This window comes from Odocoileus virginianus, chromosome 17, assembly GCF_023699985.2.
Source record: "Odocoileus virginianus isolate 20LAN1187 ecotype Illinois chromosome 17, Ovbor_1.2, whole genome shotgun sequence".
In the NCBI taxonomy this organism is placed as follows: Eukaryota; Metazoa; Chordata; class Mammalia; order Artiodactyla; family Cervidae; genus Odocoileus; species Odocoileus virginianus.
Genome location: NC_069690.1, coordinates 29,034,786 through 29,048,784, shown reverse-complemented (window position 1 = coordinate 29,048,784; position 13,999 = coordinate 29,034,786). Strand labels below are relative to the sequence as shown.

At 44.2% G+C, this 13,999-nt stretch overlaps 1 protein-coding gene across 6 annotated transcripts in view; it reads right to left on the bottom strand.

The window, feature by feature from the left end:
• DNAH9 (dynein axonemal heavy chain 9) overlaps positions 1 to 13,999 on the bottom strand; it is a 281,176-nt gene that overhangs the window by 104,375 nt on the left and 162,802 nt on the right. For all 6 annotated transcript variants that reach the window (XM_070479111.1, XM_070479112.1, XM_070479113.1 and 3 more), the window contains 2 exons: positions 10,875 to 11,037; positions 9,848 to 9,971 (listed from right to left, as the gene is read on the bottom strand). In XM_070479111.1, coding sequence (XP_070335212.1) covers positions 9,848 to 9,971; positions 10,875 to 11,037 — 287 coding nt within the window. The remainder of the gene's footprint in view (positions 1 to 9,847; positions 9,972 to 10,874; positions 11,038 to 13,999) is intronic.

Below are 13,999 nucleotides of genomic sequence, written 5' to 3'. Positions count from 1 at the left end.
AACAAAGAGTCACCAGGGAAGCCCCTCTAAGTGATGGAAATTATGAATATTTACCACCGATGCAGTTGCACTCCCTTGAACTAATGTATCTGGAAGGAACTCATGCCAACTTTTTAACAAATTTCTGGTCTTTAGAGTCTGACAACACTAATCCAGCCAGGAGTTGGGTAGTAGTTTATACTAATTAAGCTTAATTATTTAAATGGGAAAAATGAAAAAAAAAAAAAGAATTATCATGAAAATGATCATTTACTTTCTTCCCTTAATTGGACAAATTTGATTTAATTTCCATTCATTAAGATATTTCATAGCATGCATATAAAATACCCAGTGCTATCACTTGTCAAAATCGAGGTCTTATTAGTGGAATAATCCATTTCAGCCTGATTTGATAAAAATATGGGGTGAGAGAAAACTGCTAGAGAAATGAAATGATACTTAGCATGTGTTGGAGTTAAGGGGACTTCCCAAGTTGTGCTAGTAGTAGAGAACCCACCTGCCAATGCAGGAGACATTAAGAGACTCAGGTTCGATCCCTGGGCCAGGAAGATCCCCTGGAGGAGGACAAGGCAACCCATTTCAGTATTCTTGCCTGGAGAATCCCCTGGACAGAGGAGCCTGGTGGGCTACAGCCCATTGGGTTGCAAAGGACTGGATCAACTGCAGGGACTGAGCACACACACGGGAGTTACGGAGCTCAGGAAAGTTTGAAAATACTCCAGTGGAATCGATGTGGGCGTACTCCCACTTCTGGGGCTGGCTGCCTGCAGTGGTCTGAATTTCTTTCTCCTTTGTCCCTCTGAGAGTCTGCATTTTCTTATCTGTAAATGTGTTATAGTCCTCCAGTGAGAACTTGGATTCCCTGTGGTCTGCATTCTTCACCTTTCTATTATTTAAAAAAGGTAGAATTTATGTCCTTTGGTGGTGTTTTATGGATAACGTGCTGGGCATTTTAAAAAGTTTTTATTTATTTTTGGCTTGGCTGGGTCTTCACTGCAGCGCACCGGCTTTCTGTAGGTGCAGGGAGCAGGGGCTCCTCTCCAGTTTCCGTGCCCGGGGTTTTTCATTGCAGTGGCTTCTCTTGCTGGGAAGCACGGGGCTCTCGGTGCACGGGCTTCAGTAGCTGGGGTGCAAGGGCTTAGCTGCCCCTCAGCACGTGGGATCTTCCCTGAGCGGGGATCAAACCTGTGCCCCTGCATTGCAAGGTGGCTTCTTAGCCACTGAGCAATTAGTGAAGCCCTTCACGTTGGGTGTTGAGGAGGCAAGCTATGATTTATTGGCTAAATCTGACCCTTTGTCTCTGCCCGCAAGCTGGGCATGGGTTTTACAATTTTTAATGGTTGGTAAAATTAAAATAATAATGTTTAATGACATGAAAATTACATGATGTGTGAACTTTACTGTCCATAAATAAAGTTTTATTGGTCACAGCCATAGTCCTTCGTTTATACATTGTCTCTGGCTATTTTTTCCCACTACAATGACAGAGCCGAGTATTTGCAACAGACGCCGTGTGGTCTGCAAAGCTGAAAATGTTAACTTTCTGACCCTTTATAGAAAGCGTGTCTCTGTAAGGCTCACCCAGGTTTATGTGATACCTTTTCTAAAAAAATTTATTTTACTGAAGTATAGTTGATTCACAAGGTTGTGGTAGTTTCTGTTGTATAGCAAAGTGTTCAGTTATACATATATATACTTTCTTTCTCATATTCTCTCAAATTATGGCTTATTTCAGGATATTGAATGTGGTTCTCTGCTCTGTACAGTAGGACCTTGCTGTTTATCGATTCTGTATACGATAGTTTCCATCTGCTAATTCCAAATTCCTAGTCCATCCCTCCCCTTGCCTCCCCCCTTGACAGCCGGTCTGCTCTCTATGTCTGTGAGTCTGTTTTTGTTTCGGAGATTAAGTTCATTTGTATTCTGTGATACCTTAAAGTGCCAGGATATTGAAAACACTCAGGCCATTGTCACATGATTCCCAAAATCCCTTAAGAAGAGCACCAGATGGAATCGAGCATCTCTGAATTGGGAGCAAAGTTTGCATTTTCAGGCTGTTCCTCCAGTTTCTCCTGACAACATTCCTGTCACTCACTGCTCGATGCAGGTAGTCATGCTGAAAGCAGGAGACTGAACTGCCAGAGGGGATTTTGTGATGTGAACAGAGGCAGAGACTATTTAAATGTTTGAAAATTTTCGTCCTGAGACCTAAAGTTGGGAAATCTTACTTCTGCCGCCAAGTGCAGAAAGGCTCCATGCGGTCATTAAGATGTCCTGATATTTTGCAAGTCTGACTCATCATCATTTTTGTGTGGTCTGGGGCTCTCAGAGCCCACAGCTGCTTTGGGCGGAGGAGATCCGGATAGTTTAACATGGATCTTGTCTGGAGCTTGGTGATAAAAAAAAGGGCAAAGCTGAGGGTTACTCTCCGTGAAGCAGTCAGCTTTGCACTGGCTTAAGGTCTTTGACCCCACCCAGGAATAATATTTTTCAAAGACATTTCCCTGGTTTCAAGGGAGGAAAAAGAGGGGGTGTGGTGACTGTCTCAGGACCCTTGCCTCTCTGTCTACGTGGCTGAAAACTTTCTCAAAGTACAAGTCCAAAAATAATACCTAGGGGCTTCCCTGGTGGTCCAGTGGTTAAGAATCTGAGCTTCCAATGCAGATGACATGTTGGATGGGGAACTAAGATCCTACATGGCACAGGACAACTAAGGTTTAGCAGAGCCAAAAAATAAAAGGTAATACATAACATGGCAAATCATTTGTACGACATTACACACCTTAGTTCAACAAATACCGCTTGAAAGCTAATTATGGGCCAGGAGTTCTGTTCAGAACCGACAATATAAGTGATGACAATAACAGTCTTTACAGAGGGTTATAATTACACCAGCCATGTTTTACTACCTAAGTTGGGTGGTAAGCATTTAATCCTTGCATTTTGTATCTCTGGATTATTTCATAGCAAAAAATGCACCAATAACAGACACCACAGTCTCTGCCTTTCGTTAAGTTTGCAATGTCGTTGCAGTACAATGGTGGTGTGTGCAGCCCCTGAGTTCCAGGGAAACACACAAGGATGTTTCCTGTTCTCGAGGTGACAGTGGATGAGTGAAGATTTGCCAGAGAGATATTATAACACCCAAGGTAAGTCTTGTACTACAGGTAGAAGCTAATATAGACAAAGAAGGAGAAGGGCATGAGGTTCAAAAGGAACAGTGTGAGTCAGTAAGGACGTCAGGGTGCAGTAGAGTATGTTATTTCAAGGAGGTAGGAACTGCTGGATTATAATGGGCAGGTAAGCCAGCAAGGCAGGAAGGAAGCAGGTCAAAGGCAGATTTGTTTTGTTTCGTGTTTCTGTACAAAACAGCTTATCCTGCACTCACTTAGGAACTAATGAGGGAATCATGGTTTAAACAGAGCTTTTTGGAAGCAGTGAGGAGAATGGATTGTAGTGGAGCTCCCTGGAAGGTAGGGAGGTGAGTTAAGAAGTGTCTGTAGTGTAAGCTTTTATATATAGGATGGATGAATAAGGTCCTACTGTATAGCACAGGGGATTCCCAGGTGGCTCAGTGGTAAAGAAACTGCCTGCTACTGCAGGAGGTGCAGGAGACACTGGTTCAATCCCTGGGTCAGGAAGGTCCCCTGGAAGAGAAAATGGCAAACCCACTCCAGTATTTTAGCAGGAAAAACCCAGGGATAGAGGAACCTAGTGGGCTACAGTTCATGGGGTTGCAAAGAGTCAGACACAACTGAACACGCACACACACACACTCATTGTGTAGCACAGGGAACTATATTCAGTATCCTGTGATTAACGATAATGGAAAAGAATATAATATATATACAAAAAAATGTATATATTTCTAGATCACTAATTACCGCTGTACAGTGGTAATTAACACAACATTGTAAATGAACTATTCTGTTGTTGTTTGTTGTTGTTTAGTCACTAATTCATGTCTGACTTTTTTGAGACCCCATGGACTGTAGCCCGCCAGGCTCCTCTGTCCATGGGGTTTCCCAGGCAAGAATACTGGAGTGGGTAGCCCCTTTCTCCCTCCAGGGCATCTTCCCAACCCAGGGAGGATCCCCTGCACTGGCAGGCAGATTCTTTACCACAGAGCCACCAGGGCAGCCCAACTATACTTCAATAAGGTAAATTAAAAAGAACAAGACGTGTCTGCATTTGTTGAAGCAAGAGATGAAAAAACCAGTGGTAGCCATGACAGAGAAGGATGGATTCGGAAACAGGGGTTGAAATTGGTGGCAACTGCTTACCTGTTGGGTACAGGTGGTGAGGGAGAGGTTAGTAATGTAGGAGAATGCAGAGGCATGGTCTCAGTGTGTATGAGGGTTTAGTATCACGTGAATCAAAGACAGGTTGGTTACTCAAGCATCTTTTTGCATTATCCTTTGGGCATTTGTGTTTGGCAGCTGGAGCCAGCCCGGTGCTGGCTTAGACTTCCATGGCTTATGGGTTGGATGCATCTTATAAACAGATCCACCGAGACCAGAAAGGGCGTTTAGGAGATCTGGTGCATGTTTGACAGCTTCTCTTTTGCCCTATACTTTGTTCTTTCCAGGGAAATTGCATCAGAATACAATTTGTGTAAAATATAGATGGTCCATCAGGAAATCCAGTTCCAACTGCTCAGTGCCAATACTGTTACAAAAACCTCCAGGCTCCACGTTCTCATGGGATGTGTGCAGATCACTAATGCATCATCCCAGCATCTAATCCGAGAGCACCTGGAAGACCAGGGGAATCACTTTATGTTTTAACTGGTTGGCCAAAAAGTTCATCCAGGTTTTGCACACAATGTTAACAGAAAAACCCAGACAGACTTTTTGGCCAACTCAATATATTCCAAGAGGAGATTTGGCCCAAATGTACAAAGGACAATCTGTTTCAGATATGAAGAAGCACATGGCTTTACAAGAGAGGAGACTCAACTGTTCATAAACTATTTCAATAGACCACATAGAGGCTACTGACTGGAACATGGAAGCTTAATAAATGATTTTTGAAGATGTGAGTAGATGCAAAGTGATTTAATCTGGGCCATGGAAGAGAAGCATTAATTTTTGAGTGAACAAGTAAACCGTTTGAAAAGCAAAAGGAAATTACAAAATAAGATCCTGAAGTAAAATGAAGTACGAAATCTGGGAAAGTAAGGAGAGGAAAAGATACCATACCTGGTGCAGACCAGGTCTCTTAGCTGGGACTGCAGCAGAATGGGCTTTCTGGAATGCTGGAAACATGGAGACAGGTGTACGCTACCAAAAAGCCAGGGAAAGATTCTATTTTCTCCATTTAGACTAAGATGCGGCCTTGCTGATGCTGAATTTGGTTCAAGGACCAAGACAGAGCAAATTTTGTAGACTTTTAAAATATCTGGATTTGATGGTCAAGGTACATTACTCAGGAATTATTACACGGGACAACAAGGACATAGTAGGAATTGAACTTTTCAGATTCAGCAAGGGCCAATATTTCATGCATCATTTCATCAGCAGCTTCAAGAGCCCCTTTAAGGACTCTGGCAGCCAAAGAAAGAGACTAGAAGGCTTTGTTCGCTGATTTGGGTAGCCACCCTGCTTCTTACACAGCTATATGGCTTTTGCTAATTGAATCAGAAACTTGATTTAAATTTTAACTTTGACTATAGGATTTCTAACTGCCAGTCTGCAACCAATCTGAGATGCAAGTGGCATAATGATGGGTTCTGAAATGTTTGGCTAGTGTCAGAAGTGGGATTTACCAATCAAGTGCTGAATTAAAAATACACTTTGATCTTGGAAATGGTGTCAGGAATCCAAGGGATGAAAGAGTGAGCTAAAGAAGTGTGGGAGGAAAGTAGATAGCCCATGACATGAGATCTTTAGGTCACTGAGGAAGATGAATCAGTGGAGTGTTGAATCAGTGGAATTCACTCACTGTACCTTATCCTCAATCTAACAAGATTTGCAGATAACTAGAGAGAGATGAGCTGATGACAAGATAGCCCAATGCATAGTTTTCTGATAGTTTCCTTGTCTCTACTTGTTATCTTTTGGAAGAAAAGCTATGACAAACCTAGACAGCATATTAAAAAGCAGAGACATTACTTTGCCAATGAAGATCTATATAGTCAAAGCTATGGTTTTTCCAGTAGTCATGTATGGATGTGAGAGTTAGACCATAAAGAAGGCTGAGTGCTGAAGAATTGATGCTTTTGAACTGCGGTGTTGGAGAAGACTCTTGAGATTCCCTCTTTAGAGTCTCAAGTCCCTTGACAGTCCCTTGCTTGAGATACAGCAAGGAGATCCAATCAGTCCATCCTAAAGGAAATCAGTCCTGAATATTCATTGGAAGGACTGATGCTGAAGCTGAAGCTCCAATACTTTGGCCACCTGATGTGAAGAGCTGACTCATTAGAAAAGACCCTTATGCTGGGAAAGATTGAAGGCAGGAGGAGAAGGGGGACAGCAGAGGACGAGATGGTTGGATGGCATCATGATTCAATGGACATGAGTTTGAGCAAGCTCCAGGAGATGGTGAAGGATAGGGAAGCCTGGTGTGCTGCAGTCCATGGGGTTGCAAACAGTTGGACATGACTGAGCGACTGAGAAACACTATGTTATCTGGGCTTCCCCGGTGGCTCAGTGATAAAGAACCCAGCTGCCAATGCAGAGATGCAGAAGACTTAGGTTTGATCCCTGGGTTGGGAAGATACCCTGGATTAGGAAATGGCAACCCACTTCAGTATCCTTACTGGAAAAATCCCATGGACAGAGAAGCCTGGTGGGCTACAGTCCACAGGGTCACAGTCAGACACGACTTAATGACTGAGCGTGCACACACACGCACTGTGATATCTAAGAACGGAGCGATTGCACAATCCCATAAAATTAAAAAACTAAGGGGGAATGACAAGGCTCTGAGGAACCTCTGTAACTCTGCCTGGACTGGCAGTAAGTTAATTTCTAGTCAGAAATGATCTGACAGGGAAAATTATAACTCAGATGTGCTCAATTCTCCCTGTCAAAATAGTAAGAAAAACAGGAGGAAGATTAGAAAAGTATTACTTTTCATTGTATCTCCATATAGACATCTTTAATACAAATCCTGCTTTTGTCTAAAAGCCATACAAAAGAAATAAGAGCTTGAAATTCCATGACTTTGGAGCAGATTGACTGCAGTAAGTTTTCACTGGGCAGGGTTTCAGAAATTCATTTGAACTTGAAACAAGTTGTCTTCCAAATGCAAAACTAAAAATATTTCATTGAGGAATAAAATTTCAATTAGTAAAAGTGTAACGTCTCCTGTCTCGGACATTATTATAGAAGAAGGTGACCTGGCTGGAATGGAGCCAAATGAGATACAGGGTGAGTCTGTGACATGCCTGGCATCTCCAAAGCTATAAGTCTTAAGAAGCACAATTCAATCCTTTTGATTGTTTTAGAAATTAGGCTTTAGGGCACAGCTTCAGGGTGGGAGGGCAGTTAGACCCGTATCTCATTATTTGGTGAAATAATAAAAGGTGAGGCAGTGTTGGAGCCAAAATACTGTTGTAGAAGGTGGTGGGATGTTAAAAAGAGAGTATTTAAGAAAAGGACAGGCTTTCAAGGGCTTCCCTCATGGCACAGTTGGTAAATAATTCTCCTGCAACTCAGGAGACCCCGGTTCAATTCCTGGGTCAGGAAGATCTGCTGGAGAAGGGATAGCTACTGACTCCAGTATTCTTGGGCTTCCCTGTGGCTCAGCTGGTAAAGAATCCGCCTGCAATGAGGGAGACCTGGGATGGATCCCTGGGTTGGGAAGGATCCCCTGGAGAAGGGAAAGGCTACCCACTCCAGTATTTTGGCCTGGAGAATTCCATGGACTACACAGTCCATGGGGTTGCAAAGAGTCGGACACAACTGAGTGACTTTCCCTCTCACTTTCTCCGGTAACTCAGTGGTAAAGAATCTGCCTGCCAATGCAGGAGACATAGGTTCAATCCCTGGTCTGGGAAGACCCCACATGCCTGGGAGCAGCTAAGCCCATGCGCCATAACTATTGAACCTGTGCTCTATAGAGCCTGGGAACCGCAACTATCGCAGCCCACAAGCCCTAGAGTCCACACTCCACAGCAAGAGAAGCATTGTGGTGAGAAGCCTGTGCACTGCAACTAGAGAAAAACCCACGTGGCAACAAAGCCCCAGCACAGCTACAAATAAATAAACTATAAAAAAGAGAAAAGAACCATTTACTGGATCGGAGGAGGAAAGGTGTAAGAGTTAATAGGCCAATTCCCAGACAGAAAGGTAACTTAAATTGGGCAGGTTGGGAAAGAAATGAGAATGTGGTGTAATGGTTGGAACCAGCACAGTAAGGAACCTGGGACTCTGGTCCTCATCAGAGAGAAACCAAAGTCTTCTCACAGAGCCTGCTAGTGCACGGTCCAAACCAGGGACAGTGGCTCATCATGGAAGTGATAGTGAAATGGCCCTGGGTACAAGGGAACAAAATCTGAAGCAATCAACGATTGTGAAGCTGTGAAGTTCCTAGAGACTGCATGGGAGGAGCCATCCTGAAAGATCTTCTATAGGACATGGAACAGACTTTGGAGAATCACACTGTGATCTTGGCCCTTGGACTTTATAAACTAAGGGAGATTTAGTCAGAGAGCCTGGAGGTGGGGAGAAACAGGCTTTCTGAAACACTAGAAATCTGGAGGCAGAAATTGTGTTAGAACACCTGTGCATAGGCTATTTTATCAGCCCAGATAAAGAGGTGGCTTTGTAGACGTGAAATTTGGATTGAGTCAAGAAATAATACTCTCTTTTGAATTAATATAAATATATACATCTCCCCCCAAATTTCTGAAAATGCATAATTTTTGTACTATATTGTCTTGTCTTCTTGGGTATACATATATAAATACAAATACCTTAAAATTTTTTTCCTAACATTTAATATTTGTTTATTTGGCTGCATCGGGACTTGGTTGCTGTCATTTGCTCCAAGGCATGTGTGATCTTAGCTCCCTGATCAAAGATTGAACCTATATCCCTTGCTTTGTAAGGCAGATTCTTACTAGACTACCAGGGAAGTCCTTAAATACACACACACACACTCATATATCTTGTGTATGCATATATACATATTTTTATATGTTAGTATATGTTTATAGATACATATACATGTGTACATAAACTTTTTTTCCCTTGAATGGCTGACATAAGTCCTGAATCCCTAAAGAAATAAGGACAGCAAAGTATCAAGAATTGAACTTCTTAGTGAAGTCCTATTTTGCATTCACATTGTCAGAGGGACATTGAGACAGCCTTTGTCAAGTTCTTTGTAATCTAAGAAAACCATCCTCTGTCTCCTGCTTCTACTTTGTTTGCATAAAGTTCTGAGTCCTTGATTAATTAAACTGGTAACCTAACCTTGCCCTATTGTGTAAGTTTTGTGTGTGCATGTTTTCTGTGTATCCTGCAACTAACACCTAACCTCCCTGAAATATTGCACACGTTCCAGTTCCTCTGTCTTAGGTGCGGGAGGGAACAGCACCTTCTCTCTGGCCTCGGCAGGTCAGCCGGCCCTTAACCTGTTCTTCTTCCTATTGTCATATCTGGTCCCACCTAAGGAAGCCCCAAGACTACTGCCTGTTTTGCAGTGTAAGAACAATGGAAGACAGCAGGCCCAGCACCAGTCCTAGAAGGACCTTCATGAACCAATTCTCCCCTGTATCGGTTTTCTCCCTCATTTCTGTGGCCTTGCTCTTCTGACCTTTAACCAAACCTCCACCTGGGAATGACTCTGACTCCAGCAGGAATTCATTAGAGATATTCAAGTGCAAAGAGTCTCTTACCAGATGCCAAGAGGTCGTTGATGAATACGAGGAACTTCTCGTCAGCCACCTGGGCGTCGGTCATGAGAAACACGGTGCTAAGGTTCTTGACCCCGGCTCTCAGGCACAAGCCTGCCAGGTCCGCCTGCAGAAACCACGTCAGAGACCTCTGAGAAGAGGGCCTCCTTGAAAAGAGACCCCCACCCACTTTTTAGGAACGGGACTGTTTTTGGTTTTTTTTTTTGTCTGCTCTCACAGGAAATAAGGAAAGACGGCAACAGGAGGGAGGGAGGAGTGTGACTTTGCATTCACAGGCAGAAAAAGATGCCTCATTCCCAGGCCTTGACCCCATAGATGGAAAAGTAGAATAAATAGTGATGATCTTTAATTCACACAACCACCGTGGCTCCTGAATTAGTTTCTAGGACTCCTGCCTTGTGCAAAGAGACAACAGCTTTCCAAAGACAAGGATGGTCCCCTGTTCATCTGTGTTAACTTATCACACAAGTCACTCATCACACGAGTGAATGACTTGCCCCAGGAGGAAAGCAAAAGCTCTTAGTCCTGACAGAAGAGTCACCACGTACTTGGGCCTCCAGGCCTGGGTAGATGACTATATCTAATGATAGCAGAGTTTTGTGTCCTTATGACTAGCTCCAGGAAAAGACTTGCATTGCAAAAAATATATGTATATAGGGGAACACACAAACACACTCACACATAAGCACACACAATCATTTTAGGAAATTTGTTGTTATTGACTTTGATGTATTAATAGATGTGCTTCCTATTCGGGTGAGAGCTGAGACTCTACAGATGTCTCTAAAGCAGCTGAGGTCTCCGAGATACAGAGCTTGGGAAGGCCAGGTTCTCAGGCAGGGTCTAATGAGCCCCTCCATGCACCAGCCCAGAGTCTAAGAAGAAGGTGGACAGACCGCGAAGGGGAGGTTCTGGGCGAGGGAGCCGAAGAGCTAACGCAGGGTGACAGGGAGCGTCTGGGCAGCTCGGGAGAGGCTGGGTCTCCTCCTGCAGCCGCCGGCCCTCCTACCTTGAAGTCCGGGATCTGGTAGCCTCTCCGCAACGTGATCTGGAATACGTCCATGGAGCTGACGAAAGCCGCCAGCCGAGTCAGGCTCTGCTTGCCACTACCCCCCACGCCGACCAGCAGAGCGTTTCCCCGAGGGGACTCCAGGATGCGATTAATGTGGCAGCTGAGAGGGAAGCAGAGACACAGGGCTTCGATCAGATTGCCCTCCGTCAGAAGCAGGTGGAATGGTCTGGGGGGAGCTGAAACCCTTGCAGGCACATCCTGGGCTGAGCTTGGGAAAACTCAGTTAAGAGGTGTTGACTAAGAAATGATGCATAAGGTGAGAGTTGCAAGTTAAGTTTTATTTGGGGCAAAATGAGGACTGCAGCTCAGGAGACAGCAGCTCTGAGAGACTGCTCCAAAGAGGCCGCGGGGAGAGGCCGATACATAAGATCTTGGTGAAGAGGGAGTTCAGAGCAATCCGGGGCTTACTTTACGAAAGGTTTTCTGCTAGTCTTGAGGAGCTGATGTCACCGTGAAGGGATTTAGTGCTTTTCTAGATAAGAGGTGATGCAAGGATTGGGATTATGAAATCAATTTCTGAAAATATTTATCTAAAGGCCAGTTCCACCCGTTTCCTGGGGCACAGAGTGCCTCACTCTCTAACCTGGACTCCCTTCAGGGAGTGTTGAAGGTCCACAGCTATAACAGCACAGGGTTCAATCTCCGCAGAGGCAGAGGGCGAATGCCCTTGGCAAGCACCAATTTGTAGTTGACAATGGTCCCCAAGCTTGGCCTCGCCTCTGGCCCGACTGGACTAAAGTCTCCCTACTCTGCTTTAAGCCAAAGCCTCAGGCGAAGCACAGGTGGTGGAGGAAGAGCCCAAGGCCGCCAGGAGGGGGTCTGTGATGGCAACAGGAAGGGCCTGGGGTTAGATCTCTAATTATGTGCACAGGATGAATTCCGAGTGAGACAGTTTTCACGGCTTTTGATAAATGCTGAAAAACCGCACTCCCCCACCCCATTATGGTGGCACCAATTTCTTCTTAGGTGGAAGTAGTCAAAGGTTGAGTCTACTATATTGGAGCATAAGAATATGTCAGATTGTATTAGTTGAATTTGAAAATTAAGCCCGTATATTTGGGGATGGATAGCACAGTGATGCAGCCACTGTGAAGGGGTCGTATGTCACTAAATTTATCTAGTGACATTTTATTCCCCTAAATATTCTTTCCAGGTGCCCCAGTGGTAAAGAATCTGTGTGCCAATGCAGAAGAGGAAAGAGACTGGAATTCAATCCCTGGATCAGGAAGATCCCCTAGAGAAGGAAATGGCAATCCATTCCAGTATTCTTGCCTGGAAAATTGCAGGCAAGAAAACGAAAGCTGAAGATGTACGGCAGCACAGCTGGAGGAAACTGGCTTACTGAAGACTAGACACACACACACACACACACACACATACACGGACAGAAGAGCCTCGAATGCTACAGTCCATGGGGTTGCAAAGAGTTGGACATGACTGAGCACTCAATACCACAAATATTCAGGAGACTTTTACTGACCTATCTTAGCTCATTTTATGATTTTACTTTTCTATTTATAATTACTCAGTTTTGATACTCTATCTTGTATCAGACAGATGCATACTTCTCCTCATCCATTATTAAACCAGAGTTTCTAGACATCTGACGAGTGTGTTTACCCAGCTTGCTTTCTCTATAGTGCTAGCGCATTGAAGGGATTCAAGAAAATTTTGTTAAATTGAAGCAGAACACCCCAGACCTTATACTAAGCATCACATTTGGGGGTGAAGAAGTTGCAAGGAATCATCTGCTTTGTGTCTACACGAGAAAGCAGTTGCCTATGGTGACAAAAGGAGAAATGATGGTGCTGAAATGTCCAGGCTCTCTCTTCAGATTCAAAAAAAGGCGGGGGACGGGGTCAGGGATAAACTGATGAAGGTGAAAGAGGAGAGTGAAAAGGTTGGCTTAAAACTCAACATTCAAAAAACTAAGATCATGGCATCTGATCCCATGGTAAATAGATGGTGAAAAATGGAAACAGTGACATTTTCTTAGGTTCCAAAATCACTGCAGATGGTGACTGCAGCCATGAAGTTAAAAGACGCTTGCTCCTTGGAAGAAAAGATAAGACAAACCTAGACAGCATATTCAAAAGCAGAGATATCACTTTGTCATTGAAGGTCTGGATAGTCAAAGCTATGGTTTTTCCAGAAGTTATGTATGGATGTGAGAGTTGGACCTTAAAGAAGACTGAGCTTTGAAGAATTGATGCTTTCAAACTGTGATGCTGGAGAAGACTCTTGAGAGCCTCTTGGACAGCGAGGAGATCAAACCAGTCAATCTTAAAGGAAATCTATGCTGAATATTCATTGGCAGGACTGATGCTAAAGCTCCAATACTTTGGCCACCTGATGCAAAGAACCAACTCATTGGAAAAGACCTTGATGCTGGGAAAGACTGAGGGCAGGAGGAGGAGGGGATGACAACCATGGACAATGCCATGGTTGGATGGCATCACTGACTCTGTGGACATGAATTTGAACAAACTCAGGGTGACAGTGATGGACAGGGAGGCCTGGCGTGCTTCAGTCCATGGGGTCATAAACAGTCGGACATGACTGAGCAACTTTACCACAACAAGGGATAAATTGATGAGGAGAGAGTCAGGCAAGGGGAAGGAGAAACTCAAGTAAGTTCTGTGGGCCGCCCAACACCCAGCTCTATTCTGGAAGGCCTGAAGTCAGCTCAGCATGGTCCATGCTATTCGATAGCTAAGTGGAAATGCATCATTAGAGCTGAAGCTTTCAAAGAAGAATGGTGAAGTCTGCAACTGTCAGCATCGGATGCCAGCTGGGGGATTCATTAACAACCTCTGACGAGGGCAAAGGACTCTGCATTTAAATCACAAAATCTAAAAGGAAGATCAATATTCTAAAGGGTGCCTGGGCTAGAAAACCAAGGCAGTCTGAGTTAAGCCCATTACTGAGCTTCTGGGAGATTAAAAACAAAAGCTGAAGATGTACCGCAGCACAGCTGGAGGAAACTGGCTTATTGAAGACTGGACACACACACACACACACACACACACACACACACACACACGAGAGAGAGAGAGAGAACC